This window comes from Phytophthora infestans, genomic scaffold, assembly GCF_000142945.1.
Source record: "Phytophthora infestans T30-4 supercont1.14 genomic scaffold, whole genome shotgun sequence".
Lineage (NCBI taxonomy): Eukaryota > Oomycota > Peronosporomycetes > Peronosporales > Peronosporaceae > Phytophthora > Phytophthora infestans.
Genome location: NW_003303745.1, coordinates 1,756,206 through 1,781,712, shown reverse-complemented (window position 1 = coordinate 1,781,712; position 25,507 = coordinate 1,756,206). Strand labels below are relative to the sequence as shown.

Here is a 25,507-nt window from a genome sequence, read left to right as displayed (position 1 = left end):
TCTAATATGTTAATCCAAAGGCACTCAACAGACGTTGACTTGGTTTTCTATTGTTGTCGTCGTGCATTCGTTTCTCACTGCTACAAGCCCATTTCTCTGTTTCCCCTCACCAGCTCGTTAGTTCCATGAGGCACACAATACACTGGCCGAATGCTCCGCTCTCGAACACGAAAAGCTCGCACTTTCGGGTCGGCTCCATTCGTGGTGAACGTGTCAGAGCTGGATATGGCCAGGTCGCTTGGCTTGTTGAGACAAGATGTACCAATTGGAGTGACAGACTGTAGCAAACGCAACTACGGTGTGGCGTACCAGCGGCGAGAGAACATCGGGATCGAGACTCACGGATCTCAAAAGGCAATTCAAGAACGCTGCAAAGAACTTGCTCAATCGTCCGGCTTTCAGTTGTTTGTCAAAAGCTTCAGTAGCAAGGCAAACGATAGTGGAAATGCAAAGTATGTCTGCAAAAAACTGAATGGTCAGCAGAGGTCGGAAATAATAATTGCGATTCAATAAATTATTGGGTTTTGCAATATATATAAGTATTATTGGTAGTTGAGCTTATCAATACAATATGGTATTGGACCAATTATTGACAACAAATATGGCAAAAGGCTCCCTGGTAGGAACCGCTTAATTGTTTCGATATGACATCACCAATCAGATCTTATGACATCATTTTCGATGCTCACCACACCATCTCCACACCAACCTGAAACCGGTGGCTACGAGAGTCTGGTAAGCTACGATACGCGAGCCACAACTCAAACTTCACTTCATTTTTGAACTACGATGGTCCTAAACAAGCAAATCGCCGCCTACTTCTTCACATCACTTGGTCAAGGGCTGTTTCGCTGCAATATTTGCGGCAACGAGCGGAAACAAACTGGAGGGACAGGGTACTCTAATCTCGACTAATAGCACAAATTATTAGTTGCTACATCATTCCGATTAATTACTTTGAAACAAATATTCTAACAAGATGCCCAGTCAAGAAAACTATTCTTGACTCGCCATCTTGTCGAGAATAATCACCACATATCATTAAGTGTTGTGTCGTCCTCTAGATAAGAATTGTAGGCCCAGCCGCTGCCTGGCATAGTGCACTTGTGAGGCAGCAGCTACATTTCCAGACTTCCCGGCTACGTAAAAGCAAACGAAATAAGCAACTTCTCGCACTTGCTAACGTCAAACGACAGAAGAAGATGAAATATACAAGTCTACCTGACAGCCTGGAGCAAAGTTTGCAGGAACTAAAGAAGGTAGCAGCTGAATTGCCCTGGTGCCGGCCTTCCTTGGAGGCTCTCCAGGATAACACGGATTCAGAAGATGAAACTTCAAAATTCGAAGATGTCCCCGCCTTATATGTTGCTGATAGAATATACGCTAAGAAAACTAGTCAAGACGGGCAAGACTACTTTTTAGTTTCTTGGGTGGGGTTTCAAGAACTAACCTGGCAGCCGTCGTCAGACCTACCACACAACATGATAGCGACTTTTAATGATGAGAAGCTTGGCGTGGCTTGGCCAGTCGACTATCGGGCCAGCATACTCACGGGGATCATGGCTGGTGCAAGAGTACACGGAAGGGCAAGACATAGCTAGATATTGCTCCAATATATTTAAATTGCGGCAATTTTTATTATTGGGAGTGCTCATATTGGAATTTTTATTGCGGCAAAACTTTGCCATCAATACAATACAGTAATGTATTTTCCGACCTCTGATGGTCAGCAATTCTTCGACAAGAACACCTCCTATGACAAAATTGAGTGCCCGTTTGCTATCAATGTCAACGGAGTTGACGGAAGCTGGAAGGTGACTCGCATTAATTGCTCACAACCACGTCATGCGTGTGGGATTCACAGAACAACCTGTAGTAAATGATATTCTTATATTACCACTTCCAAATAGGTAATAGTACTTCTATCATGCTACACTCAATATCACGTAAGCGAAGATCTACTACCTGCGTCCGGTCTAACTGAGCCAAACCCTTGGCAGTGGACAAGTTGTCTCCAAAACAAATCCACTTGGGCTCTTTCATGGCCTCGTCGTCCAAAGCGTCATCACTAGAGCCGTCGCAGTCAAAATCCCACATCCCCACCTTGTCTAATTCTTTTTTAATTGAATTTACCTTTCTTTAATACCGGTTTGCTTCTTTTCTTTTTGCCTTTTGAAGAGCTACGGCCTTGGGACCGCATCCGCGTTGACGGTTTAAATGGTTCTTTAGCTTAGTCGGAGCTAAAGGTGACCTTGCAGGATGGGCAGGTTCGGGGCAGGCGCTTTTTGGGTCGGCCCAAATTCAGGTTGCGGAGTACAGGGGCCATGGCGTGGATAAAATGGAAATGAGAAAGCTGTTTTGTAAGAGCATGTAGCTCTACTTCATGCATTCGATGGTTGAGCATCACTGTGTATTACTATTATGTTACTACCCAGGCGTAACACATCTAACGCTTGGGACAACTACTGATCAGTACTTTACACGCACCAAATCAAATCACCCGATCTCAGTAGTAACTACTGACTTATGGAAATTGCTCTGACAAATACATGTATAGTACCAATAAGTACGCGGATCATCAAAATCAGTGGTAGTTCGATTGGCTCCGTAACTGCTATTTTGAGCATACCGATAACTATCGAATAGTAAAATGGTCGCTTCAGGGTCATAATTAGACTAAGCAGCCAAATGACAGCCTTCGCCTTATAAATATCTCTCCATCATAAACATCCTTCAGCGGATAAAGGCTGTTCATAATGGTGAATTTTAATGTGTCTCCTGATTGGGTTTTCGCTAATGCATCGGATTTTGGGGAGAAGCCTCGGTCTCGTTGCGCCTAAATGGTTGTACTCTCAGCCGGTGTGTGTCCACTAGTCCGACCTAATCGCCCTTAAAATCGGGTATAAGACGTTGCATGAGCTGCCCCAAATTAGGGAACTTAAATTGTTGGAATAGCGCGACCTTTGGAACGACAATTTTCTGGATAGCGTCTGAATATATGACGGAGATTACTAATGGATGTTCTAATACTTAGCTCCAGTGCGTGTATTCCACTGGAATGATTCTTGGACCATCGGCTTTGACTAATTACTGCTCCAAAATTTTGAGTTAGTCCAGAAACAAAAGCTCTAATTTTTTATCATCCATCACGCCATAATAGTGATTGAGCATCATTTATGGGAGTTGACCCTGCAATTTCCGACCTCCGTTTCAAGTGTCGTCACATGCGGAGCTTAGCGATCGCGATGCCAACAGAATAGTTTATACTGAGATAGTAAGGATAGGGTGTGACATCAAATTCCAGAAAATTTGCAATCCAGATAGATACTTACCTGAGTGCCTCAAGAGCACCTGAAAATGCTATGCTCCAGAATTCAGTGCTAGCATTTGCGTGACTTGGCGTGTCCCTTTCTTCGCGTAACGTGCATTTGCTCGTCATTCTTGAGCAGCAAAGCGAGACAAATTTGTCTATAAATGCTGACTGCAATCCTGGCTGTCATATATCCGGATACCGTACCCTGTTGTACGTGGCGAAGTCGACCAACTCTGAGTTGGTGGTGCTTTCGTCCGCCAGATCGCTTGTATGATGTGAAAGATGTTGTGGTATTAATAACAAGCAGATATTATGCAGGCGTATAGATCGGTCGATTTTTTTTACCAAAATTTAATACCGTCTAAAAAAATATTTTAAAACGGTCTTTTATCGATGTTTGCATTTTAAACAATTGGACAATATCGTTCAATTCGAGAGCGAGCTGATGGATATGAACGTGCGCTGGTACGGCATCACCGGAGCCAAGACGTGTTGGCAGCACCGACCGCCAGACACAATAAAATCTAGAGCGATCGATCCGGTTGTAGTGTTTGCATTACTCTGCAGATAATTTTGCTAAAACTTCTCGTGACCCGATAATGGCACCCAACATCGACATGAGGCTTGCAAGTGCCAACGCAGCCGCAAGTGCTCTTGCGACTGTTGCTCTCGACGAATGCGCTCCAGCCAACCAGAATACAATTTACGGTAAGCGAACACCGTCACTTCACAGTAATCTGAGAGGCGTCGAGGGTGAGACGAAACTAAATCTGCATCAGACCAAATAATCTAATTATAACCTACAAATTGTTTTGAAATCCAATTTTTTATAAAGACGGAGATGCTTTTGCTAAATCTGAGTCAGTACATCATCGTGCTATTAGAGAGCTTTAGTTTCTGAAGTACGAGTAATAAATGACGGATAGATGACTTTATTCTAGTGGAATAGCGCTATTCCACTGGAATATATTTCTGGACGAAGAAAATTCTTATTCCCTAAAGATCTCTATTATTAGAGAGAAGGTCGCTGGAAAATATTTCCAGCTACTTTAAAGAGACCTTTCGTCGAGCAACAATGAGTGACAGCACCCAAGATGAAAACTACAAGCACCACATGCCACTGCTGCTCGTGACGATGGCGTGCGGGTGTGGATATCTTTACACAGTGTTGGACATCCAAACACTCGAATTCCACCATCTCAAACAGATTGCGTTCCCTTCGCAATCCTTTCAGACTCGCCGGGGGTTCGTGAGAGTGCTACGATGGCTCGAGAGTTTAAATTCGCGTGAAGACGTGTTCATGTTGGGGCAGCTACTGACTCAAGCGCAGCTCCAGTCAACAGGACAGGGAGATACCAACTTCGCTAATCAGGTTGCAGCTGCGGCTTCCATAGAAGTGACAATGCATCTCTGCAAGCTCGGTCTGCAGTGTTGTCTAATACTATTCCTGCTGGGACGACGAGTGCTCTCCAAGAATCAAACCATGGCATCGCTGAGCCTTTGCATCCTCAGCTGGATCTGCTGGAAAATGGCCCAAACTTGTCTGTACGAAGTGTTATCACCCTACCGCTCTTCGATCAGCGAAGTGCCTTCATTGTCACGCTCGAAGGCACCACTTCGAGACGAAATGGCCGTTTCAGTGCTGAACGCGCTCTTTGTTGCGCGGTACTCCTCCATCTGTATCACCAATTTAATTTTTGGTCGTGCATACCAAATGTACTTCTGTGAGCCGTGGCCAACCAAGTGGAAAGGCGTACCAGCGTATTTAGGCTCCAAGAATCTCGTCCTCGCAACACTGTTCTTTGCCAGTGCCGCCGTCAGCGTCATGAGTGTGTCTACACCAACTTTACGTTCGCTGTGTGAGGCAGCTACTCAGATCGAAGCAATCTCGCTGGTGGTTGCTTTCGCTCACTTTATTTTCTTAAATTTTCATAGGAAGTAATCGGACAATACAATAAAGAAATGAATACTTTAGTGGTTTTGGAGAGCTATAGAAAAGAAATGAGCGAGGTGAGAAACAATAATAAATGAATGAGTAATAAGTACAAGTTTTAGGTTTATAGTAGTCTTATTTAACAAAAACTAATCGTCTGAGAAATGAATTTCATAGAATAAAGATTTTTATCTTCTTAAATAAGATAAATAACGAGAAACACAATACAAGCCACTTTTGCTAGACGGAGGAATTCTACAAAGACGAGAGTGATCTAACAACTGCAACGACCGCGGGAACATCGGTCGAGGTTGCTTCGAAAGAAACATAAGATGCCAAGAGTACCCATGATGACAAAGAACAAAGCTGGCGCTCACTTCTACGTGCGCGACTGCTTCAAAGAATATTGCCACATCACGGAGCTGCTGGAATAGAAGATAGAAAGTCTATCTCCTATGCCTATTGTTACGATCGTTTTAAAGAGGATCTCTCGATCTTAGTGACAGCATTTAACCATTTCAAGTTTTTACCTTCAAAAAGTGAAGCTGCGTGAAGTGACCGTGGAAGATCTCTAAGAGATGCGCAAGTTTTAGAATACGTCTTAACCCTTTTGCGAAGTCGACAAAGCAAAAATTATGTTTCAAATCACAGGCGGGGCCTCCTCGTGCGGTGCGTGGGAGATTATTGATATCCTCATGAAGCTTGACTATCGCGACAAAATTACGCAAGTGGCGCTCGTGTTTGTTGTCCCCGACAACGCGTTCGACACTTTTAAAAGCCCCAGCCTATTGCTCCTGTGGATGCTCCTATCTCTCCGCGGGACATCGAAACTATCGTTGGGAATGGTCCAAGTGTTCGGGAGACACTTTCAAAGTATGGCGTTGACTTAATTGCTCGCTTGGAGAAGGCTCTGGACCTATACAACCGTGGAGAGATCTCCCTTCTCAGGTCAGATGACAAGCATGTCTGGGATACTGCTGTACGATCCTGGGAGATGTACGCTAAGGCCAAGAACTAAGCTGCTCACAACGATGCAATGGAGAAGATTTCGCACTTTGTGAAGAAAGGAGTGTCTCATTATACGCCACCGAGGTTGGTGTAAGGGTAGCAGCTCCGACAAGCTTTACGTCTGGATGAACTCTAGCTCGCCCTGGAGTGTCTCGTGGCGATAGTCCACACGGATGTCCGGTACGTTTGTCATGCGAATATCTGCATTTATTACAACAACAACAACAAAAACAATTAGGACAAAAGAAAATAAATACATGAGATCAAAACTTACCGTTGCCACGCGATCCGGGCAGCGTGTACTTGGGGCCGAGATAGTGTTTCTTGAACTTGTGCTCAAAGCCGGACTGCAGCACCGAGTTGCGAGCAATCTCGCACATGTCTGTGGACGTCAACTTCCACACCTGCACAGCCACCGAGTACTCTTCCAGCAACGGATCCTTTGTGTAGTGCAGCATGACGGGGTCGTCGGTACTGAGCGACACATTCAAGCCTCGTGCGTGGTAGATCGGGAAGGGGTTGCGATGGTAGGCCAGGAACAAGCGGTTGTTACTCAGCGGCGACATGGCAATACCGATCTGTGAGAGGTAGTACAAGTACTGCAGGGCCACAGACTTACGCAGCGTGATCCCGTGGTTGATACCGTTGGCAGTCAGATAAGCGGCCGCCAAGTGATCCGGGTCACCCGCTTCGCCACAATGAGGTCGGAACGAGAAGATGTTGAGGCCCTTCTGGCGACGGAACTCATTCAGAGCAGCGATATTGGCGTACAGATAGTAGCACCAGTAGTCGTAGGGCGGGTTGGCCTCATGTGTCCACTCGTGGGGCTTTGGCAGCTTCTTGCCTCGTTCCGCACGGAAAGGTTCGGCTTTACTTTCATCGTCTACACAGTCAAATCCTATCATCGTCTCGAGGAAATAATGCAGCGGCAGATTGCTCGAAGGTTCACGAGTGACCTCGAACAAGGGGAGGAAAATGTAGTCCAGCATCTGCTGGAAGTTGTCCACTTCGCCCAGTTTCTTGTAGAGGAAGTAGAGTCTTGGGATCTGGATCATCCAGCGGACGTGCGGAGACGTGAGTTTGTTGACGTAGATCCAGCGACCCAGCTTGTCCCACTCCGAGCGTTTGCGTCCGTAGACCGAGACGCGCCACTCCACGAGTTGATACTTGCTGGCGTGCAGATCCGAGATAACCTCCTTGGTGATCTCAGCCAAGTACTTCCCGGCAATGAGATTGTCCGTCTTGAGGAAGATCTCACGCAGACGACTCTGTCCGGCCGGGTTATACTTGAGATTGAAGCGGTCGAAGCGGTGGAACGTGTTGCTTGCGTGCATATCCAGCGTGTCGACGCTCAGATCGTACCCCGTGAGGTTCAGAGACCTGAATACCTCGCTCAACGTCATGAAGCGGCCGTCGCGGAAGATCACGATCTCTCCCGGTGAGTTGCGCAGGCGCGACTTGATGAAACGCAGCAAATGTTTCTGGTTCATACACGCCGAGTGGTGGATGTGGGTGTCCACCTTGCGTACGTTGTAGAAGTCGCGATGGGGCACGGCTTTTTGAGCCACAAGCTCGCGCTCCGAGTTCAGTAGCGTGTGCAGGTTAAAACGCGCTTCTAGCAGCTGCAGACGCTTGAACGCCAGGGTTTTCACCGGTCCGAAGTTGATAATACGCTTGATCTCGAACAGATCTTTGTAGTATTCCTCCATCTTCGCAACTCGGCTGATGGGCCCGACCGCGTCTTTATCTTCGTACACTACCACGACACCGTCCACCATCAAGAAGTGGTGCTCCGTGGTCTCGGGCACGGCGTTCTTGAAAGGTTCGTATGGGATTTCATCTCGGTGTCGCAGTTTGGCTGCTGCGCCAGCTGAGCGCGGACTGGTCTGTTGCTCCGTCTCGGGCGACTCCTCTGCGATCTTTGGCTCGTTGACCGTGATCCACTTTTTACGTAGCGTCAGACATTTGCGGATGAGTTCGCAGACCTCTTTGGTCTCTCTATCGACTTCTCCGGGCGCTGTGGTGATCTGGATTCTCTGGTAGGTGGACAGCTGTCCGTAGGGCTCTGGGATCTTCTCGAACAGGTCCACCGGGTCAGAGTCGGCGCTCTGCTCGTGTCGACCGTCGTCCGCAAAGACTTTAGAGAGGCGACGCAGACGCTTCTCAGTGGCCACTTTCTCCAGGATTGAGGCCTTGAGGAGGCCTTCGTGGTGCGTGCGCTCGCTGGCCTCTTCCGTCTCGTCCTCGTCTGGACTCGGCACGTCGCCGTCGTCGGCGTCCGTGGAAACCTTGGCGGCCGCAGCGATCACGTTTGAGTGCATTAGATGAGGAGGGAAGCCCGGTTCCAGAGGCCCAGACAGATGCAAGTCAGCCAGCTCGCGCTCTAGGTTGGCGTCCAGTACTCGCTCCGACGTGTCCATTGTCAATGCGGACGCTTCTTTTGATACTGACGCACTCAGTGCTGGTGAGTTGCAGGTGCACGAAAGATGGGTACTTTAGCACACATTCAATGTGGACCACATTGCGGTGTATGATACACAAAATATGATGTTGGTAAAGATTTGATGATTTATCAGCACATGTGAGCTGCGCATTTACTGGAGAATGCCGTTAGCATGTACCTTCATACCTTACTAATTTAAATATGAGAAATAATTTGAAAACTTGAGCTATGCGCTATAAATATATGGTGGTCCTCCCATCCAAGACACATTTTCAAAGTGGCCATACGTCGAAGTATGAATACATGTACAATACAAATGACGGAATGCCTACATAATCTAATACCTACTTACTACAACAGTCTGTCGACTTCATTAGGTCACTAACAGAACACAATACCGAATTATCGTAGTCCTAGGCGTCACTTCAATAGCAAAGGATGCAAATCGTGAGCACCGACATATGAATGCAAATCATAGTTTTACCGAAGCATTCACTGCAAATTACTGTATTTAGCATTCGCTACCGCTATCACTACCGGTACCAGCTTCAGACTCTATATCATCGTCAGAGTCGACATGACCATCAGTTAAATTGCATTTTTCCAGCTCTTGGACAAGCTCGTGTGGTGTAGTAGAACACACAAATATCGTCAGATGTGGATTCCTTACACAAACCACAACGAATCGCCGAGTTAGGTCGGCGGTTTGTATGGCCTGCGCAGAGGGTGGTCCCCTCGCGGTCCGGCCCTTCCGGGACAGACGAGTGGCTCGCTTCCACCCGGTTCCGACTAACCAAGTCAGATCACTTCCGAGGCTCCGCCAAGTTTGGTTCGGCTGAGCTCGTTCACAACCCTGTGCCCTCCACCAAAGGATGGACGACGGCGCGCGAGCGCTTTTACAGGTCACCGAGCGCAGAGGCAGCTCAGCTAGAAGTGTTACGGCACCCGGGCTATCCGACGTACCGGCCCGCTGAGTATGCGGGACTTTCTTTCGCGCGTAGCGAGACTTTGTCCTACCCGGACCGACCTAATCTCTTGGCGCTACCAGTCAATACCCTACAAGCTATGCCTCTCGAGTATTGACGGCAGGCATAATCCAGCACTATGCAGGGACTTACCGGAAAAGTGTACACGTGTCTTGGACTAGGAAAATTCTGCTCTGTTATCTTCTGGGAGCCCTTTCGGCTCCCCCTATTTAATCCTATGCTTCTCATACAAATATCTAATGAAATGTAGTCGTTTCGGATCTCTACCGACCCTTCAGCTGAGTTCCGGCGACCGTTGAGCTCAGCGGCTGTCCGGATAGCATATCCGGACAGATCGCCGAGTACTTACCGTGATCCTTGGCTCCTAAGCTCTGGGTTATCAGACCGAGCCGATTCTTAACCTAAAGTAGGTCGGCGTATGGTCGAATCTGGAAATCCCTACACCACAACTGCCCCGGTTATGATACGAGCCGAGCTGGTGAGTGTCTTAATCCTTCATTTTGTTCTGCCACCGTTGGTCCGTACTCGGCTGATGACGTCTCGCGGCTCCCCACCACCTTCTTTGGTACGTTCGTTGCTTCCGCTGTCACTCACTTGGCAGCTCCTTACTCTTCGCATGTTGTTCCAGCACAAACCGTGGCACCATCCTTCTTCTCCAACTCCTCGTCGAGGTGAAGGCGTGCCAGCTGAGTCGATTACTCGACCCGTCGGTACTCGTGGCATCAGCGACCGGCATGAAGCTGGGCTGGTTGACCTGACAACTTCCCATGAGTCTGACGCGGAGTCGGCAGAGTCTTCTCGCGTGCGCCTTCCTGGTCCACCGAGCTTGCCGGGCGACACCACTTCGGGCGCCACCAATCCGCCAAGCTCGGCTGCTCCAGTGAGTCTTGACTCCCTCATGGCCAGAATTAACGAGCAAGGGCATGATCGCCGAGAAGAATTGACCTTCTTGGCGAGGCTCATGGCTTACGGATTTACTCGTTCCGTGGAGCCCTCCGATCCCGTGCAGCGGCGAGCGATTTTGCATGCTGCTTCCGCGGGGGAACTGTTGGATATCTTGAAAGGCAACTACGCCGCTCTTGATTATCCAAAGATCATCGGCGATCTCCAAGCTGACAATCAAGCTGTTCAGGAGGAGAACCGCGCACTGACTCGGCGACTGGACTCGCTTGCTCTCAGCAATGTCGACTTGTCAACTCAGCTCTCGTCGGCTCAACAGCAAGTGTCTCGATTGGAGGCTGCTGCCACGCAATCGGCTAATCTTCTCGCGTCGCTGCAAAAGGCTGTAGCTTTTCGCTCCGCGCGGTATGGATCCTCAGGTTGTTGACGACGCGATTGAAGAAGATTTCGATCTTGCTGAACAAGCGCCTCCTGCCTATGCCCCGGGTGCTCCAACTCGGCTGAATCGTCAAGGCATCCATATCTTCACTGGGTCTTCGATCGGTGAGCTCGGCTCAGATGGCGAGAGTGCGTCTGATGACGACTCGGCGGACGATGGGTTGGGTTCTCCCAATCTCCGAGGCGCGTCTCCGAGTATGTCTCCGTTCGGCACCCCACTCCCCAGTGGAACGGATCCTCAGCCCACTTCCGCCGCGTCGGGTCCTGAGGCACCTGGTTCGGCGTCAGCTTCGTTGGCTAGCTCGGCGATGATACTTCTTGCCACGGCTGCGAATGTTGCATCTCCTTCCGCAAGTTCCCAAGGGATGACGTCTGCTACGACGCCACGCCCCCAATCGTCGAGTCCGCTGAGCTCTTCCCAGTTGTCTCCGTCGGGTTCAACTCACTTGGAATCCGGATCGCCGACTTTTTAGTTTTCTTCCTTTGACTGGGCGTCCCGTAGGTATCGTTCAGGGCTTCATTTCGTAATTATTCAGTATATGTAGTTTCGACACAGTAGCATTCCGTCTCAACTCGGCCTGTGTCGTCCGCTGAGTTGGTGTAACTTTTGGTGCAATAGCTGTTAATCCTCATCTGCAACTTGCACCATTTGCAGACGGTTTTCGCGCTTCTTCTGTCGTAGATAGTCAAACAGGAGACCCCCACATGACAAATTCGACAGTGGTTCCCAAGTAGGCTCATCGTAGCCGACCCACTTAACTTTAAACTTCCGTTGTGATCGTGACGTACTTGTGGATAATGGTAGCTCATCGTCGAGAATTGCTTCGACTTCATACTGGTTTGTACTTGTGTCTGGTTCCCAGCTGTCTTCAGGCAGTAATTCTTCATCAAAGTCAAATCGCTGAGTCTCTTCGAGGTCGGCGATTAGCCTCGTCTTTGGTCTTCCGCCGAGTTCGGTGACTGCCTTCAGACGTGATACATGGACCACTGGGTAGAACCTATATCCACTCTTGTCGGGTAACTCCAATTCATAGGCGAATTCTTCCACCTTCTTCTTCACCCTGAATAATCCATGCCATCGGTGGGCTAACTTCTTGGTCAGGCCCGACTTGACTCGCTCCATAAACAACCAGACTTGATCTCCTTCTTTGAACAAGGATTTGGTGGATTCATCGCCTGGTTCTGCAACTTCATCTTCGTCATCTGCTGTGTTGGGAATGGATCTTTTCTCCTTCTTGCTCAACGCTTCGTTGTGCTCTCGAGCTCGTCGTGCTTTCTCTCGCACTTGGAACTCAGCTGCTAATCGAAGTGCCACTTCTCGTTGTCTGTTCGCTTCTCGGCGCCACTCGACTGCGTCCGCCGAGTTGACTGGGCGTCCCTGTCCACGTCGTATTGAACTCGTCATAGCCTTGAGTGTAGACTTGGCGTCCCAACCATGCACCAGATAGAAAGGGGTTTCTCGCCGAGTCGAATCTCTTGAGTTGTTGATAGCGTGTACCATCTTCTCGGCGATGTCATCCCAGTCGGCTTGAAGTGGGTCTTCTACGTAGACCCGTATAGTCTGAACCATTGTCTTGACTGACCTCTCTTGTTGACCGTTAGCTTGTGGTCGGTAACTCAGCGTAGCTCTTGATCTCGACTGCATCATCTCGGAGAACGTTTGGAACACTTCACTCATAAACCTTGGATCTCGGTCGTGCCGTATCAGAGACGGAGCCCCGAACTGCCTGAAGACGCATTCCTCAAATACCTTGGCCACTTCGAGTGCTCCGGTGTCATTCATAGCCTTAGCGATAACGAACCCCGTGAAGTGGTCCTGGAACAGCAGCAGTGCAGTATTGCCCCGCTGAGTTCGAGGAAGGGGAATCACGAAATCCATTGACACGACTTGGAATGGATGGTCTGACACCACATTTCCCGGCGAATAACCTCTCAACTGTGGCTTGCTCTTACTAGTATTGCAGTCCTCGCAGGCCCTAACATGTTTCACCACGTCGGCGTAAAGACCAATCCAGTAGTAGTCGGCTTTGACTCGGTGATACGTTCTGACGATGCCTTGATGCCCTCCTTCGATCGAGTTGTGGCAATTATGAAGTATTTCGTCGACCATCGTTGACGGAATCACCAATCTCAATGAGAGGTTCGGTTCGCCGAGTTCGCCTAGTCGGCGGGCTTCATCTCGGCGGTATAACAGGCCGTCTTCGCTGAGTACAAAGACTTCTGCGACTTTGCCGGCATTCTGAGCTCGACGGTGTGTAAGGTCCTCCAATTCACCTCTCAGGTACGCCTTCAGATCGGCCCACCTGAGTTCTTCATCTTGTGCCTTCGCGATTCGTCGTCTCCGCTCAGTCTGTACCGTCACTGGATCAATGTCGTTGGCATTCTGAGCTGTCTGGGCTGACTCCATCTGCGACCCTGTTTCGACATTCGGGGTCGTGTGGTTAATCCGCCGAGTCGACGCCCTGCTGACTTGTTCGAATTCATCTCCACTGCTTTCAAACGCGGATTCTCCAGGATTGGTAGACATGGCTTCATGATCCTGACTTCCTCCTCTTGCTCTAGCCGAGTCTTCATCCAGCTCGTCCTCAAAGTGAACTCGGCGTACTCGGCTACGAGTGACTGCCGTGACAATCGGTGTTTCCGCTGGGTTGTCTGTGGCGTACAGTTCTTCGGCTACGCGGTTAATTATTCTCAGCTCTGCTTTCCTATCCGTCCCAAGAATTACTCGTCCAGCTTTAGCTTCCAGTGCTTCTGTAGCGAGAGAATCAGCCGCTGCGTTATAGTGTCGCGCTATGTGTCGATACCGGACCGAGTTGAGTTGTTTCGTGAGATCCTTGTGCCGAGCTAGTTCCACTTGCAACGTTTCCTTCTTGCATGCTATCACCCCCATGGATTGCTGGATTGCAAGCCGGGAGTCACCCACGATAATCAGATCGGTTATCCCTCGGTCAATCGCCGCCAAGACTCCATTGTTCATGCCGGTGTACTCGGCGATGTTGACTGTGGTGGACGACAGGTACGCACTCGCAGCAATCTCAATGTCCCAATTCGGAAGGCGCCACAGTATCCACGAACAACTGCCATACCCGCCGTATTTAGCCGTCTTCGCTGAGCCATCAAATGACAGCACGCATCCTGCAAAGTCAGCTGGTATTCGGGCATATAGCAGCGCTGGGTCCATTCGAACTGTCGCCGAGTTCTTGGAGGGAGGTGCCAGGTGCTTCAAGACATCGTCGAGTCCGATAAACGGGGTTATCGACGCCTGGAGCAACTGGGCGAAGTCTACATCTCGCTCACGTACTCGTTTCACCTTCAAATCGTAGGGCGACAACATAACTGCAAAACTGACTGCGCGACCGTACAGCGACTTTGACTTAAACACCCACTCCAGCGTGGAGAAACGGGTGTAGACGTGAAGCGTCTTTCCCGCCAAGAGAGTGTAGCACACTTTCAGCAATTGCAACAGCGCGACTACTTCTTTCTCAGCGGGATGATAGCCGAGTTCGTTCTCCTTTAGTACGCGTCCGCAGAAGCGAACTGGGTGCAGCTTGTCGTCGTGTGGTTGCATCAACGTACTGCTCAGCGCCCACTCATTGGCGTACAACATTATGTGGACTTCTTTTGCCGAGTCGAAATGACGCAGAATTGGAGCTTCTGCTACCCGTCTTTTGAGCTCGGCGAATGATGCTTTTGCTGACGCCAGGTCACCCCCAGGGCCAAAGTTCGTATCCTTTAGCTGATAGAGTACTGCTCCGTAAACAGCCAAGTTCTGGATGAATCGGCCGTAATAGTTGAGGGCACCGAGGAACGCTTGCATCCCCTTCTTCGATTTCGGGAAGGCGAGCTCGGCGATCGCGGCTATCTTCTTCGCATCAGCGCGTATGCCACTCGGCGTAATCTCGTGCGATAGGAAATCAACCTTGGGTTGGATAAAGATACTCTTGGTAAAGCTGATGCTAATTCGACATTCTGTGAACCGGGCTAGTAATCGGTCGAGTGTCTCCAAGCAGGCGTCGAACGTCTCCCCTTCAAAACAGATATCATCGACAAACGACCTCCGCTTGAACACCGGAATCAAGGAAGACTGGTCAGGTTCTCCATCAGCAAACATGTCGCCGTCCGGTCCATTGACCAGGTCTTGGACCGGATCGCAGTCAGCTTGTGATTGGTGGTCAGCTTCAAACTTCGTCAGCTGACTCTGCGTTGAATCGCTGACTCCGTCGAGCTCAACTCGCCGAGTTCCCGACTCGGCTTCAGCAACAGCCATTCGTTCGGCAAACAGTTGCCATCCTCCCTTTGGTTGAACGTATCCCCATAGAGCGTTGTCGATTAGTCGCTGGTAAATCATAGGCGCATTCTTCAATCCAAATGGCATTCGTAACCATTCAAAGTGTCCAAGTGCACATACGAACGCTGAGATCTGCCGAGCTCGGCGTGTCATCAAGACTGCCCAGAATCCACTCGCAGCATCGAGCGAGCAAAACCACAAGTAGCTTTCCAATTCGGTAAGCAGGTCATCAACCAGTGGCATAGCGTATTCCGTCGGTGTCGTAACCGCATTAACCAGTTTATAGTCAATGCATAGTCGAATATCCCTACCATTTTTCTTGAGCACTATCACCACTGGCGAGGCCCAAGGGCTGCTCGAGAATGATATCAACCCAGCTCGAAGCAGCCCCTTCAACAACTCGTAAAGTTTTCTCAAGTGGCGGAGAGGTATCCGCCGAGCTCTCTGCTTAATGGGTGCGTGTCCTTGAACGTCGATGTCGCACAATGCTCCGTACGCTGGAGGCGGCAGGGCATTACCACTTGAAATCATTATCCCTTCGTGCTTTTGTAGCTCTGCCACCAATTTAGCCGACTGTGCTGGCGTATGACTACTCGACTTGACGTTTGCAGCGCCATAGTCGAGTTCGGTAGGTTCAACTTCAGTAAGATCGGGAAGGAAGGCCAGCTCGTGAGCGTAGTCCGTCAATTTCAAATCTGTTCCACTACGCTCAAAGGCGTTGGTCGTACTATCGTCAACATCATCCTCTTGCTCGTCTTCGGTAGCGATAGCCAAGTAGTGTTGTCTTAGAGTTTCCGTTGCGTCTCTCGTCGAGTTGCACTCGTCACCTTCATCGTGTCCTAAATCGTAGTCAATTCCGCCGGGGTCGAACACCGTCGCCGCTGAGTTTGTCACTCCGATCTCAGCTATAGTACCTTCCACCAGTAATACCTCTGGTAATTCGTAGTTGTCGGCTGTGTCAGGGTCCGTATTCGCTGAGTTCACTGCGATGGTCGATCTGACTCCTGCGTTCCCAAACTTGGCTCCGAGGTAGATGGTATCATCGTCATATTGTCTAACCACTTTCGGACAGGTCGTAGTTTCCATAGTCTCCAACGCTGAGTCCGTCGTAGCTGGGTCGTCGTTCGGCTTTATTCCTTCAGGCAGTAATACCTCCCGATTATCATAGTCCTTGGTCGCGTCGGAGTGATCAACCGCTGAGTTGGTTGTGACGGCAGAACTAACTTCTGTGCATGCAAACGCGTCTTCGGTATAGCTGGCATCCTCACCGCATGCTGTGCCCACGTCCGAGGCGCTCTCAGTGTTTAGATCTCCTGACGCCGAGTCCACCGCCGCCGACTGGGTAATGCAGGCTTCCGGTGTACCCATCGCTGAGTTCACCGCGGCTGCAGAACTTGGTCTAATTATTCCAAACTTGGCTCGGTTGTCAGCAACGGGTTGAGCGTCACATAGGGCGTGTTCCGAGCGTTCTTCAAAGTCTCCTTCCGTTTATAGCTGAGTCTTCAGTCGCCGACACGGCTTCCGTGGGCCGTGACTTCACTTGTTCTCTCAATCGCTGAGCTCGTGTTGACGTCAGAAATGGGGGCCATCGTCTTCAAACTTGAACAGGTGATAGGGAGACATCTTGGCCATCGGAGTAGCACCGACATACCGGTCCGCTCCGGACGTCTTCCCAGCGTGGAACGGCTGAAGTTTAATAGCCGGGGCCACCCCCTTTGTCACCCCTGAAAGTCGAATATGACGTCTGGTTACCCGCGACGCTCTTCGTAGTTCGCCGGCTTCAGTGTCGGGCTTCGATCCTTCTCCAGCGGTCGGCGCATGTTAATTCTGGTCCACTTTCCACTGGAGGAGGTCGTCTTTTCCACCGCCGTCGGAGTTGGGTATTTTCGTCTTTCCACAGCTGGCGGCTGGTGTGACAACCAGTCGTCGTACAGTCGTTGTTCTTTCTGCAGCAAATCTTTATCCATCGCCGACTCAAAGGCCCAATATCTGCCCAGTCACGGTACTTCGCCCGAGTTCACGCGGACATATCCCTCATTGGCCAGTACTCCATGTGGCTGCCATTTTATCACATAAAAGTGAGGTGGGCACCAGACTGACGTCTGTCGTACGTTCGTAATCAGGACATGTGTTGGTCTTCCTCGGCGATTAAAAACAACCGTCGGAATCCAACCCTTCGTCCGTCGCACCCACAAGTCATGCGTCGACTCACTGGGTTGTCGCCTGGGCAATTTGAACTCAGCGGTCATTCGACTTTCGATCGTCAACCCGTCTGGTGGCCCGCATGGGACATTTGGTCCGAACTCGGTCTTGGTCGGTGCATTACTTGATCGGATGAGTGGGATCACCATCTCATCGGGTAGCTTTACCGCCGAGTTGTACAGATCGAGACGGATTCCAGCTGGGATCATGAAGTCGGTGCCGAGAATCAAATCGACTCCGGCATGATGAGGCATTATCCATACTTCAAACTCGTATGCCACTTCCCAGCCGAGTGTCACCTTCACCACTGCTCTTGACGTTGTCACCATCCTGTCTTTACTTATTCCTGGTATGTCAATTCGCTTATCTCTGCTGGCCACTCTCTTGAGACGCAGTTTCCTCGCGAAGTACTCACTTATCGCCGAGACATTTGCTCCGGTATCCAATAATATCTTGGTCCTTCGGTCGTTCACTGCACCCAATACGAGGGATCTCATTCTAACTCGACGATCAAACGTCTGTGCTGACCACCATCCCAGCCGTTCTCCCGGAAGCAGCTTCATTATCCTGGTACGATGCACAGCTTGGTCTGACTGCCGAGTTACACTTGCAATCGCTCGGTTGTTATCATCTAACTCACCGAGCTCACGTTCAATTCCGTCGATTTCACACATCCAATTGCCATCCTCGCTTCTTCCCTCGGGCCGTCCTGCTTCGCCTACGAAGGCAAACAAGAAGTTCGCCTCAACTGCAGGTTCAGCTGACTGTGGCAGCCCGGCATATTCCAACCCAGTCAGTGTTGGCGGGCCGCCGAGTTTAAATCACTCGGCGCGTAAAGGTTTTGCAGGTCTTCTGGCACTTGCGACTTGTCGACAGAGTTCTTCACGAGCGCAGCCAGCTTCTCATATTGACGAAACAGCTCGCACTGGCCGCCTTCATGGACTTGTCTGCAGAATTTGCAGCGTCGTCGACAGTAGTGAGCCGAGTGCCCCATTCTTCCACAAGCTGCACAAGATCCTCGTTGGGTGTTGTCGCGTGATCCATCTCCACGGTTCGACTGTTCTCGTTGGTTGTACGGTCGCGGAGGTCGGTTCGCTGAGTTTCCCCAGCTTCGGTTCGAGCCATTCTGGTCTCCCGCCGAGTTCTCTCGGCGGTCCGGTGTATTTCCTTTATCATTGGAAACGCCGGCGTCAATGTAGTCGTCGTCTTCCGTTGAGTCGTGTCCTCCGGACTGGTCCTCATCATCCCATTCGTCTTCGGAGCTGTACGGACTCGGCGGGTTCTGATCGATGAGTTCCTCTCCGTCGGAGTCAGCGTCAACGACAGTGACTCGGCGGTCGCGGTTTTCTTCCCTGCGACTTCGCTTCTCATCTCGGCGGCTCTGATCCTTCCGCTTGTCATCTCGGCCTCGTGCGATCACGAGTCGGTCGCGTTGCTTCTTGCGCTTCTCGCCGTGGATCCGACGATTGATTATCTGTTCCACCTTACTGATGTCTTCCAACTGCAAGGGGTACATCAAATCCATCACATCGTCATCACCACAATACAGCAAGAAGTGTTCGACATGGTCAGCTGCGTCGGCGCCACCCTTCTCGTACTGGATCTTGGCCGTCCGAGCATACCCGTTGAGTCGGATCAGGAAGTCGCAGATCGGTTCGTTGACTTTACGTCTCGCCGAGTAGTAACGAGTGCGGGCGGATTGGTCGAACTGTGAGCAATAATAATCCAGGAACGCCTCGCTGAGTAGTTTCCAACGTCGCTGAGGCTTCTTCGGCAGCTGCCTGTACCAACTCTTCGCCGGGCGTCCCAAGCATAGCGAGAAAGGCTCGCACCATGCACTTTGGGGCATCCTGGTGCTCTTCATCTCGTAGATGAAACGCTTGATCCACTGGAGCGACGCGTCAGAGCTGTAGCGCTTTCCTTCGAACTCGGCGATTTTGTCGAGCGAGGCGTGGGTTCGGACTTCGAGGTACTGCGTCGAGTCCTCTTCAGTCGCGTCAAAGCTCAAGTTTCGGATGTAGTCCTTCACGGTTTCTTCACGGCTACCTCTCACGTCGAAGGCGTCGTCGTCTTCTTCGTCCTCCTCGTAAGCCTCAGCCTCATCTGCAGCGTCATACAATTCACGGTAACGACCTACATTTCGCTGCCCACGACTCGGCGCTCGCTGAGTCGGGTTTAGCTTCAGTGGAGTCAGCATGTGAGAGTTTTCGAAGTACGGAGTTCCTTGCGTAGCGCGGAACACTTCACGTCTCTTCGTCTCCGGGGTCTTCGGCAAAGGAATCTTGCTCGGGTCCTCGCCGAGTGGTTTGAACTCGGCTACTCGGCTGTACACCTTCTTCGTTCCACCAGGGGCCTTCTTCAATCCAAACGCCACTCTCAGCTTCTTCTTCCATTGCCAGAGTTTGGCTCCGCCACGGGTCAGACTCCAGTCGGACAGGATGAGGCTGTTTGGTCGGCTGTTGCACCGATAGCCCATCGCCTTCAACAGCAACACAGTTTCTTCCACCAACTGGTTGATGTTGGCTGCACGCACCGGCTGAGTTAACTCGGGACCCAACATCGGCCACTTCGTCTGCGCCATCGCTACAGGCGCGAACATCATCATTTATTCCGATCTCGTTCTCATCTCCTCGCCGAGTCGAGCCAACACTTTATTGGCGCTCGGCGTATCGGCGTTCCTCGTCGCTTTCGGAATAAGGGGCGGACGGTCCCCTTGAGCAACGCCATGTTCTTCTTCATCTTCTTCATCGTCCGCACCTTCGTGGAGCTCGGCGGATAAGTTGCGCTCGACAGGACGTGGGGCTCCCATGCGTCCCACCTGCAGCGTCAACTCTTCCACCTCGCCAAGTAGCTCGGCGGTAGTCTTCGTTTCTCCGAGCTCAGCGGTCTCCTTCACTTGCATCTCCGTTCTCGCTCTCCTGGTCTTGGCCATCCTCGTCGAACTGGACGGCTCGTCCCACCTCCATCGTCATGGCGATGAGTCGTTGATCCGCCGGGTCCGACCCCGCGAGAGGCGATCCTCCAGCCGTCGCTGGGCTTCCGTCGCTCGGAGTTGCTGATCCCTTGACCATCTTCACTCTTCTCTTTCTCTTCTCTTCCTCTTAACTTGGTTAGCTGGCACCTATAAAAACAAGCACACACTCCTGTTCCCGGGTCGCGGCACCAGTTGTGGTCTAGTAGAACACACAAATATCGTCAGATGTGGATTCCTTACACAAACCACAACGAATCGCCGAGTTAGGTCGGCGGTTTGTATGGCCTGCGCAGAGGGTGGTCCCCTCGCGGTCCGGCCCTTCCGGGACAGACGAGTGGCTCGCTTCCACCCGGTTCCGACTAACCAAGTCAGATCACTTCCGAGGCTCCGCCAAGTTTGGTTCGGCTGAGCTCGTTCACAACCCTGTGCCCTCCACCAAAGGATGGACGACGGCGCGCGAGCGCTTTTACAGGTCACCGAGCGCAGAGGCAGCTCAGCTAGAAGTGTTACGGCACCCGGGCTATCCGACGTACCGGCCCGCTGAGTATGCGGGACTTTCTTTCGCGCGTAGCGAGACTTTGTCCTACCCGGACCGACCTAATCTCTTGGCGCTACCAGTCAATACCCTACAAGCTATGCCTCTCGAGTATTGACGGCAGGCATAATCCAGCCCTATGCAGGGACTTACCGGAAAAGTGTACACGTGTCTTGGACTAGGAAAATTCTGCTCTGTTATCTTCTGGGAGCCCTTTCGGCTCCCCCTATTTAATCCTATGCTTCTCATACAAATATCTAATGAAATGTAGTCGTTTCGGATCTCTACCGACCCTTCAGCTGAGTTCCGGCGACCGTTGAGCTCAGCGGCTGTCCGGATAGCAGATCCGGACAGATCGCCGAGTACTTACCGTGATCCTTGGCTCCTAAGCTCTGGGTTATCAGACCGAGCCGATTCTTAACCTAAAGTAGGTCGGCGTATGGTCGAATCTGGAAATCCCTACACCACACTCGCTATCAATATGTCCCGGATATGAGTCAAAATCTTGCTCAGCACGGCGAGTATCAGCCAATATGCCTACTTTTGCAAATCCACTAACAATTGTCTTTTCTGAAAGCTCGTTCCAGCATTTTGATATCCACTCCGTAATGTCTTCTCTTTTTGGGGGCTCCAAATTAAAGGGCTCTTCTGTATGCTGTTTCCGAAGTCGCTCAACTTCAGACTCTGCTTCCTCTTGCACTAGATCCTTGCGCACACGAATAATATCTCTCTGGAGTTTGTCCCTTTTCTCCTGGCGCTGCTTCTCCTTGGCTCGATACGCAACAAGTTGGTCTCTCAGCCGGTTGATCCACAGACCTCGCAACCTAGTTTTTAGGGGGTTATTCCACGAAATATCTGCCAATTGGCATACGTACGTGTAACGCGGCGGTACTTTAAGTAGGATAACGTTAATAGACGCTGCATATTCTTCAACTTCAGGGGTCCAATGCCCGCTGAAATCGTCCCATATGAGTAAATCTCGGTTCGTGCGCTCAGCAAAGTGATATTTGAGAAATCTCAGAGACAAATCAGAATTCCACCATGCGCACTGGTTCCCGTAAATTTGACAATTGTAGCGCTCTTGAAGTGGATTAATTTCACGGGTCCACATAGTCGGGCTAAACCCATGGCGCAGAGTGTGGTTCTCTTCCCTTTTTTCCTTAATTTTTGACGGTTGACACTTGAACACTATGAATGGAGCCAATTTTGTGCCTTCCCAGTCCGCCAAAAGCATAGCTGTAGCTCGAGCCTTCTCTTTATTTGCACATTTTACCCAAACAGTTTTCACTCCACGTTGGGATATGGTTTGTTTTGGTAAATACTCAAAATTCACACCTACAAGAAGAAAAGTCATTAAAAATATTTTAAAACTAAAATAAAAAAAAATATTACCCGTCTGATCAGCATTGTATACTTGTACACACTTCTTTTCGACGATTGTCTGCAGCACCAGCGCTCGAAATGTCGTAGCTGCATCTTGAGCATCCTGTGGCGTCGTCTGTCCCTGCCTGGTACGTGCACGGAGCGCTAATTTATGGCGACGAAGAAATAGCTTAACCCATGTTGATGTGGCTGCAAATTTGCCTTCAAGGCCAATGTCTGCAGCTGCTTCTTTTGCCTGCAGTTGAAGCATGAGACGGGAGACAGGGGCACCATCTTTCCGCAGCGAATTCACCCACACTACGATAGCGCGTTCAGCCTCCTTGGTGAGCACAGTCGCTTCACCAAGTCCGCGCAGATTTCGGTGGCACCCCCGCCCAGAATCACATGCAGCACGTATAGTTGGAGCCTGCTTGCTCCACTTGTGAATTTGTTTTTTCTTAGCACGAATGTCGGAGCCACTTAAGTCGCCGTAGAACTGTGAAACTGTCTCGTCAATGTAGTCGAGGACGTCTCATTTATGCGCAAACTCTACTGCCCTACGTTGATAGGTCTTCTGCTTCTTTCCTGGTCCATTGATACGAGGGCGAACCATACTTTTCGACGGCCTTCCGTTTTCTTTGTGGTGTTGGGCTCCGTTCTTTTAGCTTCCGCCTAAGTAAAATTAGAATGAACCTTATCGTAAGTAATGGAGCCATCTGTATTACAATCGAAGGATCCGATTGGTTGGTTCGTTAATGACCCTTAGGAGTAAACGTTCCCTAGGACTACGATAATTCGGTATACCTAACTTGAAATTGAAATTGAATACAGTCTGTCGACTGCTAATTTTGGAGTTGGCAGCTACGCGGTTGCTGTAATCGCTCGGAAGGAAGAGCACTCGGCCCGTCTCGACGCCTGCGGCATTGAATACCTCTTCTCCCTACCCCCCTATCCAGAGGCTTCGTTGGTGGTGCGCAGCGAGTGGCTGACATAGGCCTCGAGCATGCAACGTGGTTGACGATTGCCGCCAGCTGGGAAGTCTCTCATAAAACCTGTAGGATTTAATACTATGAAAGCGATCAGGGCATCGTCCTCTACGTCACGATATCGACAAATAAGACACGCGCCAAGACACAAGGCGCTATCCGTGTCATACTCTTTTGATAAAGGTGGCAAAGTTATTTGCATCCTGTGCTTATAAAGCAGATTTGCATAGCTGTTGCTCCCTAACTAAGGCAACAATCTTTTGCCAGCTCTAAGTTGAAGTGGACCGGGGTAGGGTATTAATTTGTCTGTCAGATAAGTTCGCGTACTTTGTCAGAGCATGGAGACCTTGGTCTTTGTAAGGCATACTTACATCCCAGCTTTTTGATTTCTTAAAGTTTGTAGGCCTCGTCTCGGCCTCCCCAATTGGTTGAACAATCGCACTTTACCGAGCTTAAGTCCGAACTTGGCACGCTTTTTCGCATGCGAACATAGGCTTCATTATCCATTTCGACCACCACAGCTCAAGTCTCAAGCCAGTCTCCGCAGCAATGAAGGCCGTCACCAGCATGCAGAAGCTCCGTCCTGCCGCCTCCAAACTACGCAATCAGTCAACACGCAACGTGTGGACCGCCCAGCAGGTAAGCACGCGTCTCCTTCTCTTGCTCATCAAGCTGTGTGCACTTTAATAACGGATACTGTTTCAGTACATTGACCGCGAAGAAAAGTGTGGCGCGCACAACTACCACCCGCTGCCTGTGGTGCTAAACAAAGGCCGTGGGTGCAAGGTCTGGGACGTGGAAGGCAAGGAATACTACGACTTCCTGAGCGCTTACTCGGCCGTAAACCAGGGTCACTGCCACCCCAAGCTCGTCAAGGCTTTGACGGAGCAGGCGCAGACGCTCACTCTGACCTCTCGCGCCTTCTACAACGATGTATTGGGTGAGTACCAAGAGTACATGACCAACCTCCTGGGCTTCGACCGTATTCTACCCATGAACACGGGCGTGGAAGGCGGTGAGACAGCTGTCAAGCTCGCCCGTCGCTGGGCCTACGACGTTAAGGGCGTCCCTGAGAACCAGGCCAAGGTCATCTTCGCTAAGAACAACTTCTGGGGTCGTACATTGAGCGCTGTGTCGGCTTCTAATGACAAGGAGGCCTACGGAGGCTACGGACCTTTCATGCCTGGCTTCGCTAGCATCCCGTACAACGATGCTGATGCACTTGAAGAGGTTTTCAAGAAGGAGGGCAAGAACATCGCTGCCTTCATGGTGGAGCCCATCCAGGGCGAGGCTGGTGTCGTTGTGCCTGACGATGGATACCTCAAGCGTGTACGTGACTTGTGTACAAAGTACAACGTGCTGTGGATCGCCGATGAGGTGCAGACTGGACTGGCACGTACCGGTAAGATGCTGGCAGTGGACTACGAAGGCGTCAAGCCCGACATCGTGATTCTGGGCAAGGCTCTTTCTGGTGGCATGTATCCTGTCTCGGCTGTGTTGACGAGCCACGAGGTCATGCTCACGATCAAGCCTGGTCAGCACGGCTCCACGTACGGCGGCAATCCACTGGGCTGTAAGGTGGCTATGGCGGCTATGCAGGTGATTCAGGAGGAAAAACTGGCTGAAAATGCATTCAAGCTCGGCAACAAGTTTCGCAGCGAGATGCAGAAGTACGTGGCTTTGTATGATCTGCTCGATATCAATTTTTACAGGTCGCTTACACTTTTGATTGCACCCACAGCTTCCAATCGAGTTTGCTTCAAGGTGTGCGTGGTCGTGGTCTGCTGAACGCGATCATCATCAATGAGCATCCAAACCAGCCGGACGCGCTGCAGCTCTGCATGAACTTGGTCAAGAAGGGGCTTCTGGCCAAGCCCACGCACGGCAACATCATCCGACTGGCACCTCCACTTGTCATGACCGAGAAGCAGCTTGACGAGTGCACATCGATCATCAAGGAGGTGCTCACGGAAGCCGAGAAGTAAACGGAACTTGATTACCAGGCGCACTCCAACATCCTTGTGGCGACAGACAGGCTACACAGGCTAGACCCTTTGATTTTTTTAATACAAATATTTTCGAACACAAATAACGAAACTTTTGCAACTCGGTATAAACAATTGTAAAAATGTTTTGTCA

General features: G+C 50.5%; 4 protein-coding genes across 4 annotated transcripts; 3 read left to right on the top strand and 1 right to left on the bottom strand.

The window, feature by feature from the left end:
• Positions 1-4,448: 4,448 nt before the first annotated feature.
• Positions 4,449-5,255, top strand: PITG_09274 (uncharacterized protein; the record flags this gene model as incomplete). Its single annotated transcript, XM_002903515.1, has 1 exon — positions 4,449-5,255. The coding sequence occupies one exon, from the start codon at positions 4,449-4,451 to the stop codon at positions 5,253-5,255; it is 807 nt and encodes a 268-aa protein (XP_002903561.1).
• Positions 5,256-6,369: 1,114 nt separating this feature from the next.
• On the bottom strand, positions 6,370-7,744 carry PITG_09273 (AMP deaminase 2; the record flags this gene model as incomplete). The annotated part of the gene is made up of 2 exons (XM_002903514.1): positions 6,370-6,455; positions 6,529-7,744. 2 exons carry the CDS (start codon positions 7,742-7,744, stop codon positions 6,370-6,372), a joined length of 1,302 nt encoding a protein of 433 aa, XP_002903560.1.
• A 235-nt stretch (positions 7,745-7,979) lies between these two features.
• PITG_09272 (uncharacterized protein) lies at positions 7,980-8,451 on the top strand (the record flags this gene model as incomplete). The annotated part of the gene is made up of 2 exons (XM_002903513.1): positions 7,980-8,293; positions 8,445-8,451. The coding sequence occupies 2 exons, from the start codon at positions 7,980-7,982 to the stop codon at positions 8,449-8,451; spliced, it is 321 nt and encodes a 106-aa protein (XP_002903559.1).
• Positions 8,452-23,884: 15,433 nt separating this feature from the next.
• On the top strand, positions 23,885-25,457 carry PITG_09271 (ornithine aminotransferase, mitochondrial precursor; the record flags this gene model as incomplete). Its single annotated transcript, XM_002903512.1, has 3 exons — positions 23,885-24,007; positions 24,074-25,038; positions 25,110-25,457. The coding sequence occupies 3 exons, from the start codon at positions 23,918-23,920 to the stop codon at positions 25,351-25,353; spliced, it is 1,299 nt and encodes a 432-aa protein (XP_002903558.1).
• Positions 25,458-25,507: the final 50 nt, after the last annotated feature.